This window comes from Peromyscus eremicus, chromosome 5 (genome assembly GCF_949786415.1).
Source record: "Peromyscus eremicus chromosome 5, PerEre_H2_v1, whole genome shotgun sequence".
Taxonomy (NCBI): Eukaryota; Metazoa; Chordata; class Mammalia; order Rodentia; family Cricetidae; genus Peromyscus; species Peromyscus eremicus.
The window spans coordinates 71950363-71977799 of record NC_081420.1 but is presented as its reverse complement, the minus strand read 5'-3'; the positions used below and the strand labels follow the sequence as shown (position 1 = coordinate 71977799).

Below are 27437 nucleotides of genomic sequence, written 5' to 3'. Positions count from 1 at the left end.
GGACAGTTGTGCAGTTGGGCTCCCCTCCTCCCCTCCTCCCTCCTCCCCTCCTCCCTCCCCTCTTCCCTCCTCCCCTCCTCCCTCCTTCCTCCCCTCCTCCCCTGCTCCTTCTCCTTCCCTCTTTTCCTCCCTCCCTGGCTCTTTGAAAAGAAACAGGGTCTCTTTATGTTGACTTGGCACTCTTGAACTCCTGGGCTCAAGTGATCCTCCTCTCCCAGCCTACCAAGTCAGGGCCTGACTCCAGATCCACTCCACTTAGCTATCAATGTGTTTTTTGAAATGATTTCTGTGTATTCTTCTCAGAGCAGAGATTGTGACGGATAGGAAATGCCCCGATGGCTGAACTTTCAGTGAGCAGGTCCCTGGTACATAGTAGGAGCTTAGATGCACCAGCGACTGTTGACTGAAGGGAAGGTCGGTGACACTTGTTGTCATGGCTACCGTGGTGCTGTTTCTGAGTGACTGTGGTCTGCTGCAGAGGTTAGCATGGCAGTCTGTGTCTAGTACTGGGGGAGAAATCTAGTTCGGTGTCACCCTTCTTTCTCCCCGTGATCTTTGTCACTCAAGGGTTAGTGGCGTGTTGTGATTTAGAAACCCCATTTCAAATGACTAAGTGTGTGCGTGGGAAAATGATAAAAACAGGGCGACGGTCTTGGGCTTACGTGGAAATTTAGACACACTCTGTAAAATAAACTGGTAGGTGAGAAATTTAAAAGAAGGCTTGATACTACTTAAAAGTAGTGAATGGCAATCTATGATGAAGGAAATTCAGCGGGATTAAAATAGATACCAGAAATCCACTTTTTAGGAGTAGACTTTAAGACTTGAAAAAGATAATACATGAAGTTAACTTGGTGGTCAATAAGTCAGATGTGATTTCAAAATCTCTAAGAATTCTAAATGCTTTATTAACCATGAAAGATGGCTTCGGAGAGCTAATCAGAGGTATTGGGCAGAGGGATGTAACTGTAGAAGAAGGACAAGTTCCCGCGGAGTCTGACCAGGCTCTGCAGCACGGCTCTCTGCTCTGCAGATTTCTCTCTTAGGAACGTTGCCTTGGGCAGTCCTATAATTAGGGGACTTTGAGCTGTCTTTTCCTAGCTGCTCGATAACTTGTGACCAGGCTCACAGGCACCACCCTGCTGGATTACCCCGTTCTTATTTCTGATTGCTTTCCAGCTAGCCTACATAGAAAGTGTGGGATTCCTAACTTCCTAAAAGTTAATTGTGGGAATCACAGTCCCTGCCTTTGACATGTAGCACATAACTTTTCATCTTTGGCATAAAATCACGACAGAAATACATGCAGCTAAATGCTGAGTACATTAAACTAAGACATACGTTTCTTGTTTTTTCATTCACTTAGCAAACATCTGTTCAGTCTGGACCATGAGCCAGAAACTAAGCTGATTGCGTGGAAGGAAGCAACGTGGCCTCTAACCTCACTTCCCTCAGAGTGTTGATCAAGTGTCACCTGATACAGTGGACTTCCTCGACCGTTTAATGAAAACAGCCTTGCCTTTCAAGCTCTCTGCCCTTCTCTCTCTGTGTGGTGTTCTCCGTGACATCGCCTCCCGCTAATTTCTGCACCGCCCTTTTCTCCTCTTAGCTGAAATGTAGGGCAAGGATTTTTGCTGCTTCTTTTTTTTTTTTTTTTCCTACCTTCAAACTCAGAATAGTTTCTGCATTTATTGGAAACATACAGACCCACACATATGACACTCTGATTTCAAGAAACCTGTACTCTGTTAGAAGATGAAAATATAAAAGAATACTTAAAATACAGAAAGAAAGTGTGTACAACTGTTACAAGACTGTGGCAAAATAAATCATTTTTACCCAGGGAAGGGTGCTTAGGTGGAACATTTGTTAAGATTGTTGGTGGACAAAGGAAACTTAATAAGGAAGGAAGGAAAAATAGCACATCAGAAGAAATGTCTGAGAAGAAATGTCTGAGACGTTTTGAAGTTGTCTTTGCCTAACTTGGGGGGAAAATGGCAGGGTGGGGTGGGGTGGGTGGATTGTGTGTATGAGTTGTGGGTTACTGATACATGGAGAGTCATGCTTAGCTTTTCTAGGTTGAGTAAGATTGAATGGATGAAAACTGCATTAGTCAAAGGATGCCAGAGGGGAAGCATCTTCGTGTCCCCAGGGAGTGGGGTTCAGTCTGGGATAAGGTGCTTTTCTGATGACTACTAGAGCACCTAGTTTGGAGCTCTTGAGGAGGATGGACCATTTAGTCAGCCGCGGCAGCAGATATGCTAAACTTAGGTCCTGGGCATAATGAGACCATCCAGAGAGCATGGAACCACAGGGTAAAGATGGGACCAGGGAAGATAACGTCTAATGATGGCCAGAGGCAGAACAATCAGAAAGACATCAGAATAAGGAGAAGAAAGATCTGAGGACAGCAGCGTTGGCACTTTGTTAATTAAGGGGTGGTAATTTTAGGGTGTCAGGGAAAACCTTTTCATTGGTAGTAGAGGCTGTATTAGGACAGCGGCCAAAAGGATACTTTACAACAAATAACCAATTAGGGAAGTTCCAGGGAACAGTAGAGTTGACAGAGGAGGAGGAAAGCAGGTATTCCTGAATTGGAATGTTAGAGCATTGGTGCATGCCCAGGAACAGCAGAGGCATGGCGGTGAGTCTGTACTCCTGGCCTGGGGGTGTTTCTTCATATCAGAAACTCCTGCATATGAGTGAGTGAAGATCAGCCAGCACAGACAGCACCAGAGGCGTTGTGGAAGGGAGAGAAAGGGAACTTCTCGGGGATCATGTGCGGCTGACTGAAGTACATCCACGAGAAGTGGTAGCCGTGGACCAAGGCCCTGAAGGAGGCTGCGAGGACTGAGTCATTACCTGAGACAGGACACAGGAGAAAACCCCCTCAAAATGAAAACTGAGCATTAAAAGAAAACAATTGAGCCAGTGCAGCAGAAGTGTAGGAGACAGGAGACAGAGCCAGTGTGACCGCACTGCAGGGAGAGCAGGTCAAAATCACCCAAAAGGTTGGTTACAGCCTTGAGGGAACAGGGCTTGGAATACAGCAGGAGCCTTTCGTGAGCATTGTCAGGAACTTGCTTGAACTTAGGAAGCAGTTAGTCACTGTGTGGCTCAGCTTCTTTCAGTGACATTAAGTGCCAAGAACTGGGGGCAGGACCGGTCGGTGTGTGGCTACGTTCTCTGTAGCTAGATGGGCAAATTGTTTACTTTGAAAGATCAAGGGAGAAAAGAGGTTGAAGTTGCTGGTAGATTTTGTTGAAATGTGGGTCCATAGGTGATCTTAAAAAGATGTCCTGTGGGAGGCTGGTAGTCTTGATGGGTAAAGAGGGCACAAAGGAAGGTCTTGACAAGATTGGTTGGTCAAGGGGTTGAGTAGTGGTAAATTCAGAGATGGAAAGTTGTTACTTGTGATTTAGAGTGCTGTAATCACAACTAGCATAGCAAGGACAGGGCTGTGACTCTATAGGCATGAGACATGATTAATGAAACTCTTCAAACTTAGGGGAAAATCTAACAAATACTCTGAAGGCAATTGTGGGGCTGTTTCGTTCATAATAAAAGAATCAGTATGAGACTGGGTAGTTATTGTTGGGTGATAACATGCTCCCACAATGTTTGCCTAGCTACACCACCAGCATTTTTTGATTCATGCCTGACACCTAGTGGTGTTACACTTACACTACTCTCAATTGCCCGCCCTGTCCCTGTGCAGACCAGGACAGGAGACAAACCTCAGAAATGCTTCAGGCTGTTTTACTGTAGGCATTTTCCAGGGTGACATTTTGAATTAGACAGAAGGTATTTTTTGAGCATCTGTTACATGCCAGGTACCATTCTGTGCACTTGAGATTTTCACATGGCATGTTTTCTCTTCTATAAACTCAGAATTTGAAAATATAGCTGAGCAAATCAGCTATAAACTCACTGAATTTTAACATACAACTGAGAAAATCCACTGTAAACTCATGGAATTTGAATATATAGCGGAGCAGATCCACTATTCATGAAATATGAATCTATAACTGAGCAGAACTACTATTGACTCACTGAATTTGAACCTATAACTGAACAGATCTACTATTAAACCATGAAATTTGAATATATAGCTGAGCAGATCTACTATTAACTCACTGAATTTGAATCTATAACTGAGCAGATCCACTATTAAACTGTGGGATTTGAATGTATAGCTGAGCAGATCCACAGGATGCATAACTTGCTAATAAACTTGACATAGGGTTGTCTTGTGATTTTCACATGTGAGACTTTCTTATATTTGTCTCGTGGCTTTGGGGGTTGTGTCAGTCCTTAACGATGAGAAGATAAAAGATGGGTTTTTGCTCAGAGTATGTGAGAAACTGTGCAGAATCCTCCATACTGTGGAGACCCCCTGGAGCATTTTGCTGATTTGCCTATAAGTTAATACTAAAGTTCTTATCTTTTAGCTGTGCCTGCCGAGGTGTTTACAGTGTTTATGAATGAATCGGCTTCTGGGATTTAATTTAGAATGCTGTAGAAGGATATGAGTGGGTTTAAATGGAGCAAAGTTTTCATACCTCTTTAGATAGGCTCCTGGGGCTTCATGCTGTTAGCCTCTCTAGTTCTGAGTGTATGAAACTTTCCCATGGCAAAAAGTTTTAAAGACCTAGATGTATCCGATCTGAAAAAGTTTAACATGAGTAAGTTCCAACATAGTCTGCTTTTTAAGTATTTAAAAAGATTTTTTACTCCATTATTTAAAGGTCAACGTGTAAAGGGAGTTCATATTTGTTTCTAGTGTATGTAATTCTGATTGAATCATGACTAGTCCCACTCAAATTCCATTCTGAGATTATTATAACTTGAGATCAGGAACTCGTAAAGTTGTCAGATCTACAGATTGGGAGGTAAAACTTGAATGTACTAACTAGCATCTAAAAATGAGCATGTTGAATAGAATTTGAGAACACCTTGTTTTAATAAATTAGTATTTTCCTCATTTGTTTTTGCCTTTACCACAAAAGAAGAAAAAGAGGCTAACAAATCAGCTATAGTATTTTAGTGTTTGATTGTATGATACATGCATTTTGTTTTTTTGTTTTTGTTTTTGTTTTTTGAAACAGGGTTTCTGTGTAGTTTTGGTGCCTGTCCTGGATCTCGCTCTGTAGACCAGGCTGGTCTCAAACTCACAGAGAACCGCCTGGTTCTGCCTCCCGAGTGCTGGGATTAAAGGTGTGCGCCACCGCCACCGATGATACATGCATTTTTAAATGTTAGGTAGTGTGTCTTTTTTAGGATCTTAAGATGGCTTTTATAACTAGATGTGGTGACTCATGCCTAAAATCCCAGCCTTCAGAGTCTGAGACAGGAGGGTTGCTGTGAGTTTGAGATCAGCTTGGTGACAGTGCATTCCTGGGCAACTTGAGCGTCAGAGCTGGAGTCATTGGTACAGCAGACATGAAGCATGGGCACCTCTTCCACTGATCCCATTTCCTTTGGCTGTATAACCAACAGTGGGATTGCTGGGTCTCATGGATTTTTAGTTCATTCATTCATTTATTTATTTGAAGAAGCTTTATACTGTTTTCCATAGTGGTGTGTTGGTTAGTTTTATGTCAACTTAACACATGCTAGAGTCATTTGGGAAGAGGGACTCTTTTTTTTTTCTGTCAGTGTGTTTTTTACTCATTGACCAAAATAGTCGACTGCATTTATTAGTCTCAATTAATTTTCATTTATATGTATAACAGTTATTTATTATTTGTGTTGATCTTAGTTTTGAAAAACAACCTAGTAAAGAAGTTCATATTTCAGTAGGATCAGACAATTCCAGAGGCTCCATTGTTCCCTTGAAAGAACAACCAGTGAGCTCTTTTGCAAATTCCCTGTCTTAAATTTTCTTTATAGTTAAAAACCATGTGAAGAAAATGAGTACATAAAAGGAATTCAGGTTTATTTTACAAATTAAACCTTACAAATAATATTTTTATTTTTAATTTGTTTTTTTGAGATAAGATAATTACAACATTTTCTCCTTTCTCTTTCCCCACTTCAATACCTCCTATATACCCACCTCCCTACCTCGCTCAAATTCATGGATTCTTTTTCTTTGGTACTAGTAACTAGTAGTTGTTACTGTTTTCTGTGTATGTGTGTATTCCTCTTTTTTTTTTTTTTTTTTTTTTAAAACCGGAGCTGAGGACCGAACCCAGGGCCATGAGCTTGCTAGGCAAGCGCTCTCCTACTGAGCTAAATCTCCAACCCGATGTATGTGTGTATTCCTGAATGTATAAATACAACCTGCTCAGTTCCGTACTATGTTTCTTGTGTGTATGTTTCCAAGACTGACCATTTGGTGTTGGATAACCAGTTGGACGGCTCTTCATGAGTAAAGTTCTCCCACTTGGAGCATTCCTTAGTAGCCTGTAATTCCTTTGTCTGTGATTGAGGACTCATGAGGACTTCCCTGCTTCCACATTAGCATGTCTATTGGTATTGTCTTCGTTCAAGTCACGTTTAGGCTTTCGTGTCAATGTGACTTCATGGGTATAGCTCTCTGACATCTGGAGAAGACAGTCTCACAGCAAACATCGTGTTCTCTGGCTTTTGTAGTCTTTCTGCCCCTCTTTGGCAGTAATCCCCGAGCCTTAGCTGTAGGAGTTCCTCTTTCATATGTATCCGTTGGAACTGAGCATCACAGCTCTGCATTCTAATCAGCTGTGATTTTATATAATGATCTCCATCAGTCGCAAAGAGAAGTTTCCTTGATGAAGGGTGAGGACTACCCTTATCTGTGGTTATAAGGATAAATATTTAATATGTAGTTAGGGATTATGCCTACTTAGTAAAGTGGCAATTACAGGTTTTCCAAAATCTGTGACTTCATTAGCCCCAGGTAATTGGCTAGATTTCCAGTATCAATTAGAGCTGTTGATGGCTGCAAAGGTTCGCATGCCACTACTGCGCCTAGGGTTATCGTTGCCATGCTGCCTGTTGTGGTTCATAGGCATCATACATAACTGGGTAAGAGACTGTTGGTTGCTTCTTCCCCTTTGGAAGCTTGTGTGACACATTTTGGTATCATGAGAGCTAGTCCCTAGGGAGGAGACATTCAGGTCAGGTCCAGCTCAGGTTCTCTGGGTAGAAAATGATCTGCCCATATATTCAAATTCAGTGAGTTAATAGTGGGTCTGCTCAGCTATATATTCAGTTTCTTAAGTTAATAGTGGATCTGCTTAGCCATATATTCAAATTCAATTAGTTAATAGTAGATCTGTTCAGTTATATATTCATATTTCATGAGTTAATAGTGGATCTGCTCTGCTGTATGTTCACTTTCATGAGTTAATAGTGGATCTGCTCAGCTGTATATTCAAATTCAGTGCTTGGTGACTTAGCAGTAGTGACTTAACCTCCACCTCTTGGAAGCAACCAGAGGCAACAGCAATAGCCTATAATTTTTTGGGACTCTCTTGGACAACCTTGACCAATAACACATAAAAGGGCTTCTCATGTCTGGTGATATGGTTTTTGTTAAATAGTCTATGGCTCTTGAGGGGAGCATTATCAGCCCAGATGGAATAGTTTCATTTAAACAATGTATGTATGTGTATATTCAGATTTAGATGTATTATTGATATTTTCAGGTAGATAATAGTATGATTTCTTCCCTGTGTTGTTTTTCTGACACCCTTACTGTTAATTTTACCCTCTTCCCTCCTCTATCTATCCCCCACTCTCCTCTGTTAATTCACACCTCCCCCAGTTTTCCGCTCCCTCTTCAGATCAGTTACATCCTGTTGGAAGAGGGACTGTTAATTGAGAAAATGCCTCCATAACGTCAATTTTGCCTGGCATTTTCTTAATTAATGATTGATGTGGAAGAGCCCAGCCCACTGTAGATGGTGCCAGCTTTGGACAGGTGGTCCTAAGTTGTATAAGAAAGCAGCCGAGGAAGCCATAGTGAGCAAGCCAATCAGTAGCGCTCCTCTGTGGCCTCTGCTCCAGTTCTTGCCTTGCCTTTCCCCAGTGATAGGAGTATGACCTGACATCAGCAGTGTGTCCTGGGAGGTGTAAGCTGAAGTCCATAAACCCTTCCCTCCCAAGTTGCTGTCGGCCATGGTGTTTTACCACAGCAGCAGAAACCCTAAGACCGCTGTGTCACTCACTTTCTGTTGCCACCAGGGTCCAGTGCTTCCCTTTTTCCAGCACTTGTTACTTCTGTCTTTTTCATGGGAGCCACTGTGCCTGGGATGAAGTTCTAGCTCTTTGCTGCATAGTCATGTGGAACAGTTTTTCTACTATATATTGACCACCTGTATGTCTGCTGAGAAGTGTCTGTTTACATCTGTTGCCCATTTTTTATTGGGTTGATTGTCTTTTTTTTTTCTACTGAGTTTTTGTAGTTCCTTAATATTTTGAATATCAACTTTTTTCAGGTATGTAATTTGCAGTATTTTTTCTTGTTCTGTGGGATATCTTGACTGTGATGATCATTTCCTATTTCTATGCAGAATCATTTTAGTTTGATATCATCACATTTATTTACTTACTTGCTTTTGTTTGCTATATTTCTGGGGCAATGTGAATATAAGTGTATACATATTTGTGTATAGGTGACAGTCCATGATTTTTCAGTCTGACCGTAGTACATTTACTTTGTTCTGGAACTATAGGACTCCCTGGTTGCTCTGTTACTCTATGGGTCTTTCGGGGTCTTTTTTTTGTAACTGACTGTCTTAGTTAGGGTTTCTATTGCTGTGAAGAGACACCATGACCACAGCAAGTCTTACAAGGACAACATTTAATTCGGGTTGCTCACTTACAACTTCCGAGGTTCAGTCCAGTATCATCATGGTGGGGAGCATGGCAGTGTGCAGGCCAAAGGTTGTTTCTTTATATAATCTGTTTGCTCTGTGTACTTTATACTTAAAAATTTCAGGTAATCTAAATGCTGCAGGTTATTTCAACTTGAGCATTCTCCAAGGAAGTTCATTGTAAATATGTCATCTTTCTTGACTCTAAAGATAACATACTGCAGTCTCAGCCACCAATCTCTTTGGAAATGGGCATCTAGTTCACAACAGGGATATTGGAACATTTTGTGCTTGTACCTTTATGTCCTCTTCTCCTTCATTTCTGTTTTCTTTGGGCTGTGCTCTTCAGCTTCCTTCTAATATGACAGTTGAGTTTAATGGATAACTTCTCAGCCAGTGTTTTCTGATTACCTGTAGGGATACAAGGTTGATGTCCTCTCACAGGGCTTGTCTTGATCTGTGGGTAAATCTTGTCTGTAAGCCTGGTTTATAATAAAAAGAGCATAGTCATATGTGTTTAATATCTTTATGTTAATCCTCAGAGCAGCTTTGTAGGTAGGCAAAATTACTGTTGTTACCACATCGCAAATGAGCAGACAGGCACATGTAAGCAAGTTGTGTAAAAATCACTCAGAGATACGATTACCAGGTCAAAGGAAGAGTGCTCAGTTAAATTTGACATTCGTATCAAAAACTAATAATCATTAGTTAGAACTCATATCAAATATTATAAAATTTGGTAGCCGGATTGGAAAGTAAATGGTAAATGGTAATGGTGATGTTTTAAACCAGATGTTCTGGTGTAGGGCCTAAGTTTTTCTTAAGTACTCCATTATCCTGGGCACAGAATCAGACTCCCATGGTCATTCAGAATTGGATGGCACCCTCTACCTGTATATTACTAACTCTTTTTACTTAAGCTGCAACTGATCACATTATTGTAAAGTTTATGTGCTCTCTGATCTCAGATGTAGTCAGAGCTCTGAGTCAGTTCTCGGGGACTTTCATGCCTTCTTAATCAAGCCAGGTTGCTTCATTTAGCCCTCTGTACCCACATAAGCTCAAAGACAAAGATTTAGCTAGTTATACGGATGTGCTAATATAAGTACTTTGAGATACTCAATGGAAAGACACCCAAATAAGATACTTGACCTTTAAAACGTGTTGTCTGTGTCTTTAAAAAGTCAAAGAATGGTGACGTAAAGGGAGGGAAGTGGAAATGACTTTCTAAGAATCACCGAGACGCTGTCTGGAAGTAGAGGAGTAATTCTCCCTGTTGGATTAGTAAAACTCTGGATTGGGCTGTTTGTTTTCTATGTTCAGAAACTGATCTACAAGAACTAATGACCTGAGATTGCCTGACTCACATTTTATTTAGTTACTCTCTTTTGTTTGTTTGGTATGTGTGGGGTATATACATGTGTGTACAAGTGTGGATGTGGGTACACTTACTCATGCAGAAACGCCAATAACTTCAGCTGTCATACTCTATCACTTTCCACTTTGTTCTTTGAGACATACCGCACTGAACCTGGAGCTCACCGTCACAGCTGGGGGACCGGCCAGCGAGCCCCTGAGATCTGTCTGTCTAGGGCTGGTTGTAAATGTGTGCTGTCGTGCTTCCCTTTTACATGTGGTGGAGATCCAGACTCAGGTCCTCAGCTCAGCAAGAAGCACTCTATCCACTGAACAGTCTCCTTAATGTACGTTCATTCGTTCATTCATTCATTCATTCTGAGACAAGGCTTTGCTCTGTAGCTGGGCTGGCCTCAAACTCATGATCCTAATGTCTCCACCTTCTGAGTGTTTAAATTATAGGTATGTCCCACCACAATTTTAAGTTTGGTACATTTGAGCTCAAGTTCAAACAGAATTTCAGCAACCCCCTCCCTTCGTGTGTGTGTGTGTGTGTGTGTGTGTGTGTGTGTGTGTGTGTGTGTTTGTGTGTGTGTACTATTAAAATTAATGAGCCAAGTGTCTTAATTCAAAATATAAAGTCTGAGTCTCGAAACTGAAGACATGTAAAATCCTCCTGAGACTTGCTTATATTTAAGGGATACTTGAAGAACAGTTTTCTTTTTTACAAGAGGAATTAGTTTAGACCCAGGTAGAATTTAGGAGAGTTCATTCTCAAAATACATTATGGTTTATTGATATGGTTGGCCTCTCTTTTAATCTGTTCCACCTCCATAGGTCTTTATGCATAGTGTGGTGATAGACTTGTCATTAGCAAAGTGACTTTACAAAAGAAACCATTGCAAAGGTAGTATGCCTTTGTAGACGTTAGGACCCAATTACTCTATAAGTTAACTTTTCTACCAGAGTTTTTAGGGGTCACCACATTGCTACCCAATTTTGTATTATTTTTAGAATATATCAGTAGTCATTTGCATTTAATATATATTTGCAACAAGCTCTTATTTTAATTTTTTATTATTTTATTTTATGTGTATGGGTGTTTGTCTTCATGAATGTCTGTGTGCCACATGTGTGCCTGATGCCCAAGGAGGCCAGAAGAAAGTATCAGGTCCACTAGAACTGGAGTTATGGTTGTGAGCTGCCGTGTGGGTATTGGGAATCGAACCTGGGTCCTCTGAAAGAGCAGCTGAGCCATTCTCTATAGCCTCTATATTTTGTATTTTTAAATGAGACAGATGAGAGGATATCAAGAAGAAAACAAATGCCTTTATTTTATAAACCTTCCTGTGAAAGCAGTGTCTTGATAAAATAAATCATTTAATCCTCAGATCTTTAGCCAAAAGGATAAGTAGTTTTTCCTTTAATTCGAACTGTTGTAAATGTTGGGTTGCTCACAAAGGGATCTAGCCAGATTAGCTTCTTGATTAGAATTCATTGCTTGCATTTTGAATGACTTAAATTGAAATATACTTTATTTTCTTATAAATTGCAGCTGTGCATCACATAAAATGGCAGTACATTATGAGAAGATGTCCCTAGGTGATTTTTGTCATTGAGTTAGTGTTGTAGTGTGTATTTACACAGACCTAGATGGGGATGTAACTCATTGCCAAAGCTCTCACCTAAAATGCAAGCCCTAAGCTCTATCCCAGCACTACAAAGAGAAAACAGCTAAAAATGTAGCTAGATCTAGTGCTATATGGTATAGTCACTATTGTATATGGTTTATCACTGATGAAATGTTAGGCTCATGAACTATCATTGTAAATGGTCTTGTAGCAATAAAGTTGGACAACTGGATTAACATCAGTTGCTGAGATGCCACATTTGAATTCATACCTGGATGCAGATCTCTACTCTGCCTTTGCCGAATGCTTAGTTCCTCATTCTTGATCAGTCAGATGACAGTCTTGGATCACACCGCCTATTTCCAAAGCTTATGAGAGTTAAACTAAGTAATACGTTTATTCATCAACTTAGTAACTGTTTATTAAAAGCCAGCTCTGTGCCAACCATTGTTCTAGGTGCTGTGGCTTTCAGGAAAAATGATTTTTTCCTGCCCATTAGCTTATTTGACACAGCAAATAAATAAGCAAATATGCAATTTTTGTAGTAAGACTTTCTGTGAACATGTTAAGAACAGAAAATTTCGAGTGAGAAAGGTGTCTGTGGCCATAGCTCCCTGAATGTACCTGATGTTGTTTGATCTGAAGTGAGAAAGGGAACTGAACCCATGCCCACTGACTTCTGAAACATAAACAGTTGCTACTGCAGTAGCGTGGCTTAGGTAGTTGAGTGATCAATTACTGCTTTAGAGGACTTCTTTCAGATTTCAGGTCTAGGTGTGAACAGGAGCAACCAGTTGATGCTGTTATTGAGAACTGTCTTTGGAGCCTCCTTTGTCTACACATGATAGTATTCAGTTTTCAGGTGGCAATAACTGAAGATTCTCATATGTGGCACCCTCTTCTCCCCAGTGTTGCTACTTAGTAGGTAGCATTAGATTACCCGATGCATGCATGTACCTTGTTACTCAGTTACATTCTTCTTAAAATGTCTGCGTCTTCTACTTCAGTGGTTCTCAAGTTTGGACACTAACTTGAGTGTCGAGCCAGTCTACAGACCCGCATTTCTTTTTTTTTTTTTTTTTTTTAAAGATTTATTTATTTATTATGTATACAGCATGTATGACTGCTGGCCAGAAGAGGGCACCAGATCTCATTACAGATGGTTGTGAGCCACCATGTGGTTGCTGGGAATTGAACTCAGGACCTCTGGAAGAGCAGTCAGTGCTCTTAACCTCTGAGCCATCTCTCCAGCCCCAGACCCGCATTTCTAACACAGCCCCCGGTGATGCTGATCCACACTGGTCTGGACCTTGAAAACTGTGGGATTTTTGTTGTTGTTTGTTTTGTTCTTTAGCATTCCACAGTGCTCATCATGGTGTTTATCACTCAACTGGCCCGTTTTCTTTTCTCTGACTCTTTCCTTGACATCTGTCTCATGGAAACTGTTATCCTCACAGTCTAGTATTAGGGTCACTGGGAAACGTGTTAACAAAATAAAATTCTGTTTGGACTCTAGAGCATTCATTTTTCATAAGTACTGTGGGTTTCCCTACAGGTGGGTCTGTAGACCACAGCTTGTGAAATACTGACTGTCTTAGGGTTTTTATTGCTATGAACAGACACCATGACCACGGCAACTCTTAAAAAGAAAACATTTAATTGAGGTGGCAGCTTACAGTTTCAGAAGTTCAGTCCGTTATCATCATGTCAGGGAGCATGGCGGCATGCATGCAGATGTGGTGCTGAAGCTGAGAGTCCTACATCTTGCAGGCAACAGGAAGTCAACTGACTGTCACACTGAGTGAAGCTTGAACAAAAGAGACCTTAAAGCCCGCCCCCACAGTGACACACTTCCTCCAATAAGGCCACACCTACTTCAGCAAAGTCACATCTCTTAACAATGCCACTCCCTTTGGGGGCTCTTTTCTTTCAAACCACAACACTGACTCTATCCAGGTTTATCTTCTTCTCATTGTCACCACTGCACTGTATCTGTCTTTAACTGATTTTTATATTATCTTGTCATTGATTTATGTCTTCTTTTCTCCACCAGCTCTTAGAAGAAAGGAATGTCTTCAGTGTTTAGCAAGTGTTTAGCACAGTTCAGTATTAGAAAGCAGTAGCCTGGGTATTGCTGTGTAACAAGCTTTGGCATTGGTTAGTTCTGTGACCTTCAAAGATCTTTAATCCCTTGAAGACTTTGGTCCTCTTTGTGCTCTGGTGGTCATTATATTTATTAACTATGGGAATTAGGAGCTGTGAGGTATGCGTGGCATATAATGTTATGAATATGCAGAATATGCTCAGTAAATGGAAACCATCAATTTGGCTGTTGTTGTGTTATGGAAGAAGCAAATAAATGCTCATTTAACAAAAATCCTTACAGTCTCATGTTCGCATTCAAATTCAGGTTGTGTTTAATACTTTATGAACAATCTCTACTCTTATTTTATGTGCAGGAGTTTTATTAAAATACTATAAAGTAAAACCATACCTTGGGCTTTTTTTTTCTTTCCTAGGAAAGCAAAGAAACCGACTGGAGCCGATGGATACCATATTTGTTAAGCAAGTGAAGGAAGGAGGGCCTGCCTCTGAGGCTGGATTATGCACAGGTGCTAGTCAGCATGTCTCCTCAATTCATTTTATTTTTCCTAACATTTTCTACTGTATTTTTACATTTTCTGTTCTTCTGGGTACTTCTGTCTCTTCACATCTGTTACTACTGTTTCTGAGATGAGTTATGTCTGTCTTGAAACTCATGGATGTAGCTGAACAGACAGAACAGTGGCACTTGATGAAGTATGAGCACTTTTAGTTAAGACACAGACTTGCAGTTTCTCTTAACTTATGGTTGACTTTTGACAAAAGGATTACAAATGACAAACTGATGAAGATACTTCTTTAGTGTAATTGAGATGATCTTCGTCCTCTGAGTCTGGAAGTGTCTGGTCAGGCAGGTAGCATACAGAATGGCTGAGCTTTCCAGAGTACTTGTTAGTCCCTTCATTTCCAGGTATCAGTGGAAGTGGTCTACTGAGGTACACTTAGTAGCTGCTTGCTACTATATCCTGTTAATTTGGTTTGTGATTTTAATAAAATTAACTCAAGATTAAAGATTAACAAATACTTTAGAATATGTTTTTATGCATAAAACAATTTAAAATAGAAATCGATAGCCTCTGTAAACTTCTTTTAGTCCCTTTGAATAAAGTGTATTTTCAGCTACAAATAAGGAGTGAGTACCACTGCTAAGATTTACCAGGATGCATTGTAATTATCCTTATCATATTTAAAGTAGCCCTTATTTTAATATCATTAATATGTATTATATATATATTTGTTAGTATCTACACATAAGGAATTCCATTAGAAGGTATTGCCTATCATATTCCAAGTGTCACAGTTTTGAGAAAATAAGTTGGAGATGATATGATAAGCACACAAAAAAATTTCCCATCCCTCTGTCTTTTGTCTCTTTTTTGCCTTTCTATTCCTGTTTTTCTTAGTAATCCAGTATTATCCCCCATTAAAATAAAGAGTAAATTAATAGATATAAAGTAAAAAAAAATCTATATTTAAATTTTATAGTACACTCATCAATTAACCACATATATAGATTGGAAGGACATTCTAAAACAAATCAGTGGATAAAATCAGATAATACTGTTGAAATGTTCACAGTCAGCATTTGAAACCTGGTGGGCAAGTGGAGGAGTAGCTGGTAGTTCTGCGGTCTTTCCAGCTGATGGGGAACAGGAAAGGAGCAGCGCTCTCCTGGGGCAGTACCATCGCAGTCAAGTACATCGGTGTCAGAGTTCTTTCTTAGAACATTGCTATACTTTATGAGAAGTCGGGTGCATCAACAGGTAGATTTCTTTTTGTAACAGGCACTTAGAAAATATGCACGTATATTTTAAAAATAAGGGCATATTGGGTCTGGGGTGGAGTTCAGGCAGCGAGTGGCTTGATCCCAGCACCACCAAAACAGTGAAGAGGTGGGAGCAGTCTCGGCCTTACTTCACAGTTACTCAAAGCAAAGTCTTTCAGGAGGTCCTAATGTGTTGTTTTGTTTATTTTCTTTCCTTTTCCCCCCTTCTCCCTCCCTCCTTCCTTTCCTTTCTCCCCCCTTCCTTTCTTTTAATTATTCTTTGTAATTATTCTTTCAAGGTGACCGTATTATAAAAGTCAATGGAGAAAGTGTCATAGGAAAGACCTATTCCCAAGTAATTGCTCTCATTCAGAACAGGTAAGATTCTTGAAAACTGATTAATTTTGGTTAAAACCCTATAGAGCAAGTAGGTTTCATACAGTGCTGTGCTCCTGTAAGGGGTGACATTCTGTGGATAATGCATCTGGTGTTGCCAAGCATTAGCCCACTAATTGCTTAGTGGGCTTGCAAATTTGTAACATTTACAATGTAAAATCCTTTGGGATTTGAGAGCACAATTGTAGATTTATTATGAGTTTTCCACTTTGATTTGAGGTGACAAATATATAATTTGTTTACAATAAATATAGAAATAAATGCACACTTGGTCTTATAAAAAAAATCTTACTGAGATGCATATTTTTAATGTATTTTACCTAACAGTCTTATTGAATAAAACCAATGGCTTATATTCTTTCATTTGTTTTAACAATCTTAGCAAGATAGTCTTTTTAAATCCATTTGCCTGTATTCTACAGAACGATAGAATTTTGAGTTCTAAAGGTAAATACATATTTATAGAATAAGTATCTGTAGGACCACAAAGACAATTTAGTCTTTCTTTCTTTCACCCACACACTTAGAAAATTTTAAATAACCTTTTTTTTTAATCCAAAGTCAAAGGTTACAATATTGCATTTCTATCAAATCATATGCTATGAGTCTGGCTCTGATATCTAATTCTATCTCTGTTCTAAGAGGTTCTTCCCCAATTCAAATCCATAACTTTTAGATTATCAAATGGTTCCTCTTAGCTTTATTCACCTGTTTATAACTCATTTGAAATTCTTTATTTTCTAAAAGGTAAGATTGTATGTGTGTGTCTCAAGTCAAAGACAACCTGGGTTATCTTCTTCCTCAGGAATATTATCCACCACCTCCTTTGAGAGAGAGTCTCATTCCCTGGAGCTCGCCAGTTAGATTAGACTGGATGGCTAGAGATACACCCCCCTCCACACACACACACACACACACACACACACACACACACACACACACTGGAATTACAAGCTCGGGCTACCACACTGGGAATTTTTAGCTGGGTTCTGCAGATCCACTCAGCAAGCACTTTGTACTATCTCCCCACCATCCTACGGTTTTTATCAAGGGTCTCTAGCTATGTCTACAGCAGTTTGTGCCATAGTATAAATTATTTATACTAATGTCCTAATGCATTGTGATGTTTTTACAGTGAAATGACATGATCATGATTAATTGATCTCAGCGTATTCTATTTGATGTTTGAATATTTAATGAAATTCCTAGAGAAGCCAAGTCCTGAATGGAATGTAGGTGATGGAGGCAAAGCTTCTGCAGAGGCAGCAGGAGAGATACGCACATTCTTCCTTTCCAGTGACCAAGATCACCACAGCTACACCAGCATACCGATATATAACCTAATCTCTGTTTTCCCCAAATCCACGTAATTCCTCTCTTATGGGTGCTTACGGGTGCCGATCTTACAGAGTAACATGAGAATGATAGTCTTAGAATTTCAGCCACAAGCCATTTGATAAGGAGAGAAAAGTTGTTTATGACGTTGCTTTCTTTCAGAAAGTTGTAGCAATGGGCCAAGCAGCTGAAAGCCACTGGGCTGCTGCAGTGTGCTCATGTAGGGCTTCACTGCCGGGGACTTCTCTGGACATCGTAGGTGTTTTCTGCCACCTGAAATGTTGAATTGCAGGGGCTTCCCTGTGTTGGTGGAAGTGTTTGCACCTGTGGCTCATTGGTTCCCCAGCCTCCTGAAATTTATCAACCTAAACAGACATGGACAAATTACTGGATTCTGAACTTTTTTCCATTTTAGGTTGGGATTATTTATTAGTCTCTGAGGGTATTAAAGGAAAGCTAGGATAATTGTTAGATTAAGATAGTGCCACTGTCCTTAATATATCTAAGTATGAATCCAGGCCATGTCACAGGGTTCAGTTCAGTTTTCCTCCTTTCTCCTCCTGTTTCTTTCATATGTGCTGCAGATCAAACCAGGGCCTGGCAGATGGTCTTCCACGGCCCTGGGACCCAGAGAACTGTCTCCATCACAGCTAACGGAAATCTGCAGTGCTGGCATAAAAATCTTTAGGCTGTACCTATAATGTTCAAAGATTAAATCTTATGGATAAAACAAATAGTTGATATGATACTGAAAATCGAAATCGAAATGATTCTAGTAGAGGTGATGGTGAACTGATGTTCATCACGCCTGAGGCTAAGATGGAATTTTCAAAATTAGGAAGTTTAAATCTGCTTAAAATGTTAAATTTGAGGGGCTGGGGTATAGCAAGCTATAGTTCAGTCCCCAGAACTTAAAAACATCAAAACAAGAAAGTTGCTAGAAGAGTGTTTAATTATTTTGTGTTAATAAATTTTAAATTGATAATAAAAACCTATAATTTGTCTTATGGCTTAAATAAGCAATAAAGAATCATACTCTGATATTCTTATAAGTTTTGTCCTAAAATTATTTATTAAGTAACACTTTTTATTTCTGAATTAGGGGCACATTATAAAAACAGCTCACTTGACTATGAACTATGCAAACTTATGTGGGGATGCCCTTTTTTGTATGTCACTTAGCTCTGTATTAACAACTTTTTTCATGTGGTTTGTTTTGAAAGCAATGATTTAAAAATGCTGCTAAGTAAAGCATTCTGAGTTAGAGTTGCTGCTCAGCCTCCCGCCTCCCCTGACAGTGTTGTGCTCAATTTCAGTGACACGACACTGGAGCTCAGTGTTATGCCAAAGGATGAAGATATTCTCCAAGTGGTAAGTTTTCTCCAAATAGAAAATATTTTATGGACATGAATATTAAGATGATTTTGAAAGGAACATGAATTGCATTTAAAAAAAAAAAGATTTCAGAACAAAACAACCTCCTGATCCACTTAGCAGAATTCAGATTTCTGTACATTTTATAATAGAGACTGTTGTCTATCATTTGGAATTAAGTGATACGGGACTGTTTTATAATTCTACCAGAACTCCTCTGGAGCTAAGGGCTGAACCCAGGACCTTGGGCTTCCTAGGCAAGCTCTCTACCATTTAGCTAATTCCCCAACCTCTAATTTCACAGTAGACTGTTGATGTTACCATTTAGGATGAGATTCCTGAACAGTTAAGCTAAGTTACATTGTTGTCCTTTGACCCTAAGGCCGGAGTGTATATGCATATCCTTAGGAATTAAAACTTCTATTCACATATTAAAAAACAAGAATTCTAAGAAAGTAGATGCTAAATGTTCTCATAACTGTTACTGTTTTAAGTTAACCCTGCAGCTTTGTTAATAGTGCTGACTCATTACTCTAGAAGTGTTCGTTGTGAATGGACTCTAGAGCTTAGTAGGAAATACGCTTGAGGAAATGAAACAGCGTGGGTACAAACATAAACATTTAGTCTAAATACCTTCCTGATTGTTAGAAAGAAGTATGTTTAATGGAATATTTAACACCCAAGTGTAAATATTACTTAAGGTAAAAGGAAAATAAAAATATAAATTTCACTCAAAGTGATGTTTTCAGTGTAGTCAGCAGGTTGATGACACTCCATTTACACGCAGGCTACTGGCATACAGTGGTGACAATCTTCCCAGTGACTTGTTTTTTTACTTACAGCTAAATTCAACAAAACAGAGAATGTAATTTCAATGTAGCCCAAAAGTTCCTAAACAGTTGTTTTTTGTTTTTCTAATCAAAAAAGTCAGTAAGGACACCCTAATGGTTCATCTTATTTGCTGACATATAAAATATGAATTAGCTGAAATTCATGGAGATCAACCCCAAGTGTCCTCAAGGCATGCTGGCTTTATTTAGGAATGACTCACTATTGATCACAGAACGTTCTTCCTAAGTATGTGATGGGGTCTGGGGAGACTCAACCAGAAAGGTGTAGGTGCAGTGCAGGGGCAGAATGTGATCCATGAGCAAGAATGACGCTCAGGGACTAGAAGTGGGGGGTCTTCTCTAATGCCCCTTGACACCGGTGCCGCAGGGTGCTCTGTGAATTCAGTGAACCTGCAGTCTGAAGACTTAAAGATAGACGACTCTAGAGCTGAGTTGTCAGGAGCTTTAGTTACTTTTCCTCAGCAGCAGCAGCAGCTACTGGGGGAACAGTGTGGCTGGTATTGTCCTAAATTTCTAAGTTTGGAATTGAATGCAGACTTCTGTCACTGTCTGCTTGTGATAGATGAAGGATAGCAAACGACTTCGTGCAACTATGAGAACAACTTTCTAATAAGATCAGAGACGACTGGGCATGGTGATGCATGCCTTTAATACCAGCACTCCACAGTTAGAGATAGCAGATCTCGGTGAGTTCCAGGACAGCCAAGGATGTTACACAGAGAAACCCTGTGTCAAACAAACAAAAATCCAAACAAAAACCAACCAGCGAAACAAAAATCATCAGAGGAAAGCTAGGTCATTCTGCTGTATAATTCTTCACAGCAAGTATACAATAAAAAGAAAGTGCAAAGCATTCCAAACATAGGGTGGCATGGGCATACAGGTCTAGGCTCAGCAACAAAGACTGTGGTGAAATCTAAAATTTACTCTTAAAATCTATTTTCAATCATAAATTTAAAAGCATGTACCCTTAATGATAAAAGAAAATTCCATCTTTATAACTCAGCTTTATAACTCATTTCAAATCATTAAGAAATCAAAAGGGTGAATGTATAACATAGAATTAATCATAATATGCATTGTTCTGTGAAGGGCAGCAGGATATGGCTACTTCTTTTCTGAAGCATACTTTTATGGGATTATAGACAAGCATTGTCTTAGTATTTCTATTGCTGTGATGAGACACCATGACCATGGCTGCTCTCATAAAGAAAAATATTTAATTGGGGCTGGCTTACAGTTCAGAGGTTTAATCCATCATTATCATGTGTGAACATGGCAGCACATAGGCAGACATAGTGCTGGAGAGTAGCTGAGAGTTCTACATCTGGATCAACAGGCAGCAGGAAGAGAGGGTGACACTGGGCCTGACTCAAGCTTCTGAAACATCGAAGTCCACCCCAGTGACATTTCCTCCAACAGGCCACACCTCCTAATAATGCCTCTCCCAATGGGCCTATGGGGGCCATTTTCATTCAGACCCACAAGCATCATTTTTGGAAGTATTATAAATATGCAAAGAGAACCAAAGGTTTTGTTTTTGTTTTAACCTTACATAGAAATATACTGTGTTTTAGTATAAATCCTGGGGCTTAACTATTTCACAAGGGACCTTGAGGCCATACATAAGTCCTTACATTGAGTTTAAATTTGTTTTTAATTTTGAAGAATCCATTTGGATTTAAAAAGAAAAAATTAAGAGTAGCTAAATAAATAATTCTTAATGATATTGATAGCAGTGATCATATAATTTCAGATAAATTTTTTTCATACAGTATGACTTAATATCATCATAAAAGAATATAAATTGATACCATTATATAAGAACATAATTGCTTTGTTTTGCTTAAGGAGTATTTTGTACCATTTAATTGGTGCCCACTGATAATTTAAAGGTTCCCTGATGGGTACTTAAAACATTGATGTGTCGGACCATGATTACTCATTGAAAGATTTGGTGCTGTGTAACACAAGGGAATACAACAATACAGATCTGAGAAAGTTAGAATTATCAATTCTCTCCCGGAATGTAAAATCATATCTTTATACTCAGTGTTCATTTGCCTCAAAAGAAGTGTATATTCTGATCCCATCCAAATGACCTATCTTATGAATACTTCTTTGTGTAGCCCAGAGCATTCTTTAGATGTCATGGGAGAAAAAACATTTTGCAGTTGTGAATTGTCTATTCCTAACTTGCTTCCCCAGTATTCCTTGGGACGAGTTTGTGCCATGTATTTATGCTTCCTGGGACTGCTACCTACAGCCCTGAGTTATTCTATTGTACAGTGACCTTAGGGATACTGTTGATTTCTCCATGGGTGGTTAACTGGGGAGACCATTTATTCCCAAATTTAGTGTCTAGAATTTTTGTATAGAAATTGTAGTTATATCTGAAGAATACAAAAATTTAAAGTATTTTATAGATAATGTTCCTCAAGTTTGAATAAATGAGTTACCTTTAAATTATTACAGAATGGCCTTTCCAAGCTTGGGTAAAACCTGTGGGAGTAAAACCTGTGTGTACGTTCTCTTCGAGTACAGTGTGTTCTAGTGCCGTAGAGGTTTGCCAAAGCTCACCAGCTTCCCTGACATTGCTGGCTGTAGGGATCTGCCCTCCTTTCCAGGCAGCACATGAAATTACACAAACCCATCACAGGAAATACTGCAAGATAGTCCACAGTGCTTAGACCATTTGTGTGTGTGTGTGTGTGTGTGTGTGTGTGTGTGTGTGTGTGTGTGTGAGAGAGAGACAGAAAAGCAGTGACATGGACATAATCAGCATGAAAAAACTAGGCTTATGTCTAGGTACATACCCAAGATGCACACCTGACAGTGTTTATGCTATAAAAATATTATGGTGTGTATGTGTGTGTTTATAGTTTTAGCTTTGATTTCTCACTCCATTCCAGACTGTGATCTGTAATACTCATTGCCTCTCAAGTTATACTCTGGAAGTGATATTTTTATGTCTAGTTGATAGTTATTTCATAAATGAATAAAACACTATAAAAGACATTATGTTGAAAGATCTTAATTTTTGAGTGAAAAATCTATTTAAACCAAGCAGTTGTTTCCTGCAGTCAGACAGTGAGGTCTTCTGTAGTCAGCTGACAGCTTGTGGTTATGCTCTGATCTCCCAGGGAAGGAGGAGGTTGCACTGTTTTAAATGCATAATAGAGTATTCATTTAGTTTTCTGGAAGCAGAGACGAGGAGCTCAGGGGAGAAGAGAGGCAGCGATGCTGCCCGCATTGAAGGGAAGCTCTTGTGGCACGTTATCAGATAGCAGTGCATACTGGAGGACATATCTGTCAGGGATACGTGCCACCAGATGTGTTCTGCTTCCAAGAGTAGGCGACAAATCCAGTAAGAACAGATAAGAGCTCGAGAATGGGATGCTCAGGTGGATACTGAAGTTATTCTTACGCTCCACTGCCCTTTACCTCTCTTGGTACCTTCCAGAGAAATCAGTGTAGATGTATTTTTAGCTTGCTGTTTCCAGCATCAATATGACAACATGCTTCTGTCTTTATATCAGTAAGCAGCTTCTACTGTGTTTCCTATTTTCTGCTAGCTACAATTTACAAAGGATGCCACAGCGCTGGTAAGAGACGCACAGTAGCCATTTCCTTATTTTTTAAGTCGTGTTTCATAGAGATTTGTAACAAGCCGATCTATTAAAAATTGTAAGTTTGCTTAATCATACTAATTTGCAGAGAGTGTATGTGATAAATGGTTTTCCTTCCTCCTCTTATGTTTTTGTTTGTGCCCTCTATAACTAGTGTTAAAGCATTTTTCTTTGCATCTGTATTTTTTAAGCATCTCACCCTCTCCCTCTCCCTAATCCTTTGCTGTTATTTGGTAGCTGCACTTAAGCTTTATGGGCTGTGTGGTGTGGAGGTAGGATGTGCTTCTAGCCAGGAGTTAAGCGCATTGCATCAGGGTGATAGTCACCACACCTAACTGCCTTGGAGCTGAGCATAGTCCCGTGTCGCATCCATGAGCTCTGTTGGTGTGGAATCTTTCTAATTAATTTCAGTTCTTAAATTTTCAAAAGCATTGCTAGATAATTTTATAAATCTTTTTTTAAAAAAATAAGAGCTGCATGCATGCTTGTTAGTAATTGAAATGTCTTCAGTAAAAGAGACCGATTTACAAAGTAATGTTTGCTTAGCTTAAAATAAGTTTATATTCAGAAAGATGAATTATCTTTTTTATATTTATATTTTTTTTTGCTTTTAGTATGTGCTACTTAATTTCTTAAACATGCACATTCATTGACTTTAAATATGAAAATAATTAGCATGGCTATTTAGGGGCTTAATTTTTCAAGATGGATTATTTCTTTTAATTCTTTATAGTTAATTGACAAACCATTTCAGTAAATGTTTTGCTTGTTATAGTATTACTGCCTTAAATAACATTCTAATATTTTGACTTTCTTCCCTTATAAACATTAAGAATCTTTTTTTGCTGGGATTTATTAGACAGTCATTTAATCTGTTGATTGCTGAAAGATCTTAAAGCTTAAATGGAGATTTTAGAAACAGCATGCTATGTCTGGTTGGTTAGGAGCAATATTATATGTCTTATGAACCTTCTGGAAAAATTAATGATTGCAGTTTGTGTGTATGGCACGTTCTACAGTTTATTCAGTTTCTCTAAGAATAATTCTTGAGGATGTACCCTGTGCTGAGCTTTGCATGCATGCCATAATAAGCATCATTCGGGATTAAGGTAGGGCTTATTTAGTCACATAGTGAACTACAGACTTGACAATTATTTGTGACACCTCTCTCTGATTTCGTACAGGCGTATTCTCAAGATGCCTACCTGAAAGGCAATGAAGCTTATAGTGGCAATGCCCGAAACATACCTGAGCCTCCGCCCGTTTGCTATCCCTGGTTGCAGTCCACTCCTTCAGCCACGGCACAGCCAGCTGACGCAGCTCCTCCAGACTCATTATCGAACAAACAGCAAACCAGTACACCAGTCCTGACACAGCCTGGCCGGGCCTACAGAATGGAAATACAAGTGCCTCCATCACCAACAGATGTTGCAAAGTCAAACACAGCAGTGTGTGTTTGCAATGAAAGTGTGAGGACTGTCATTGTGCCTTCTGAGAAGGTTGTAGACTTGCTATCCAACAGAAACAACCATTCAGGTCCTTCGCATAGAACTGAAGAAGTAAGGTATGGTGTAAATGAGCAGACCTCTTCAAAAGCAGCGTCAAGAACCACGTCGCCGTCATCAGTTCCCACTGCCCATCTGAGTCATCAGACCACAGGCTCCAGAGTGTTGGAGCCTTCTGGAATTTTACTTAAATCTGGAAATTACAGTGGACATTCGGAAGGAGTCTCAAGTAGTAGACCTCAGGCTGTGGATTCTCCTTCTGTGTCTGTCAATCACTATTCCCCAAACTCCCATCAGCACATAGACTGGAAAAATTATAAGACTTATAAAGAATACATTGATAATAGGAGATTGCACATAGGTTGTCGGACAATTCAGGAAAGGTTGGACAGCTTAAGAGCTGCATCTCAGAGTGCAGCAGACTATAACCAGGTGGTACCCACCCGCACTACTCTGCAGGTACGACGTCGTAGCACCTCTCACGATCGAGTGCCCCAGTCTGTTCAGATCCGGCAGCGCAGCGTATCTCAGGAAAGACTGGAAGATTCTGTGCTGATGAAGTATTGCCCAAGAAGCGCGTCTCAAGGAGCGCTGACCTCCCCACCTGTTAGTTTTAGTAATCACAGAACTCGTTCATGGGATTACATCGAGGGACAGGGTGATACCACAGCGGGAGTCAGTTCTGAAGGTCAAGTGCCCGACTCAAACGGGGAACGAAAACAGACGTATAAGTGGAGTGGCTTCACTGAGCAAGATGATAGACGAGGTATTTATGAAAGACCCAGGCAGCAAGAAATTCACAAGACTTTCCGAGGTTCAAGTTTGACTGTGGCCCCTGTTGTTAATTCTGACAACAGGCGACTGAGTGGTAGAGGAGCAGGACCTGTCTCACAGTTTAAAAAAGTCCCACCAGACCTGAGACAGCCACATCCCAACAGAAACTTTACAACTACTAGTGGCATGTCACTGCCAAGGGGTGTTTCCCAGGACAGGTCCCCACTTGTGAAAGTCCGAAGTAATTCTGTGAAAGCGCCTTCCACTCCTGTCTCAAAACCATCCTTCAGCCAGCACTCACTGATTTCCACAAAAGACCAAAGGCCAGTCAATCATCTACATCAACACGGTCCACTGAGTCAGCAGACATGGTTCAGACCGGAAAACACCCTCGATCACCAGCTGGGGACCGAGATGTCTCCATGTTTACCTGGAACTTCTGCTAAGACCGGGCCTCAGCTCGGTGAGAACTTGGGAACCTCAGACTTAGAATTATCTGCCAGTCCAAGGAATGGAGATTTAAACTTACAGGAGGCTGAAATCCAGCAGCCAGATGTGCTAGATAATAAAGAATCTGTCATCCTAAGAGAAAAACCTCCATCTGGTCGCCAGACGCCACAGCCTTTAAGACATCAGTCTTACATCTTGGCAGTGAACGACCAGGAAACCGGGTCAGACACCACCTGCTGGCTGCCAAATGATGCTCGTAGAGAGGTCCATATAAAAAGGATGGAGGAGAGGAAGGCTTCAAGCACCAGTCCTCCTGGTGATTCCCTGGCTTCCATCCCGTTTATAGGTGAGCTCATTCAGAGGCACTGCACAGTGCCGACTACATAAAAAACATGTTCAGAAAAAAGTGGGATTTATATTCCATAGACATCTTAAACTGTACTTCCAAAGCATTTTAAGTGTTGTTTACTTAGTGGTTATCATGCTGTATTTCACCGCCTGCTCAGGCTTTCCTGTATTGTACCTACTAATCTTTTTTTTTTTTTTGGAGCTGAGGATCGAACCCAGGGCCTTGCGCTCTACCACTGAGCTAACTCCTCAGCCCCTGCATTGTATCTAAAAGAGCTGCTTATTAAGTGTGTCCACAGATGTGCTCCAGGCAGACCCATGTTTGTACTTTTGATTGCACATCTCTCTGTCAGAGTAGAGCGTACACTGTGAGAGTGCTGGAATTTTAAATCTGTAGTTCATGTCATCATTCCCTATGCCTAGAACACCGCCTGGAGGAAAGAGGCACTCATGCAGGAAATAGTTGTTAAAATAGTAGCTGAATGATATTTTGCGGTGATGACTAAATGTACAGAAAAATGGAGGGAAGAGGAAGGAAGGAAAGGAATTATGTCATAATTACCATGCAGTCCTAAGACATAATCTACAAGCATAGTTATGATAGATATACTTAATAATGTCTTCATTTTCATAAAGGAAAAGTCTAGAGTATAGAGAACTAACTACTTCCCTAAAGGCACTTAGAAATGAGGGCTCTAGGTTAGCTTGATTCAGTGTCAGAAACACTCCAAGGGCACTGTTCTCTATGAAGCACATTGTAAAGAGGGACCATGTAGCTGGACTTTTCTCCAGTCCCACCCGGGCCCACAGCCACTCAGACCCAAGTAAACACACAGACGCTTATATTAATTAAAACTGTTTGGCCTAATGGCTTAGGCTTCTTGCTAGCTAGATCTTACACTTAAATTAACCCATAATTCTTATTTATGTTTAGCCACATGGCTTGGTATCTTTCCCAGTTCTGCCTTTACGTCTTGTTTCTCATGGCGGCAGCAGCTGGCAGTGTCTCCTGACTCAGCCTTCCACTTCCCAGAATTCTCCTCTCTCTTATCCCGCCTACACTATACTTCCTGCCTGGCTACTGGCCAATCAGCGTTTTATTTATCAATCAATCAGAGC

At 40.0% G+C, this 27437-nt stretch overlaps 1 protein-coding gene across 1 annotated transcript in view; it reads left to right on the top strand.

Annotated features, from left to right (window-relative positions):
- The window catches only part of Arhgap21 (Rho GTPase activating protein 21), a 126909-nt gene that overhangs the window by 69610 nt on the left and 29862 nt on the right, over nt 1-27437 (top strand). The window contains exons 5-8 of the mRNA XM_059263672.1: nt 14308-14400; nt 15956-16034; nt 18704-18758; nt 24426-26316. Of these exons, the coding sequence (XP_059119655.1) occupies nt 14308-14400; nt 15956-16034; nt 18704-18758; nt 24426-26316 (2118 nt within the window). The remainder of the gene's footprint in view (nt 1-14307; nt 14401-15955; nt 16035-18703; nt 18759-24425; nt 26317-27437) is intronic.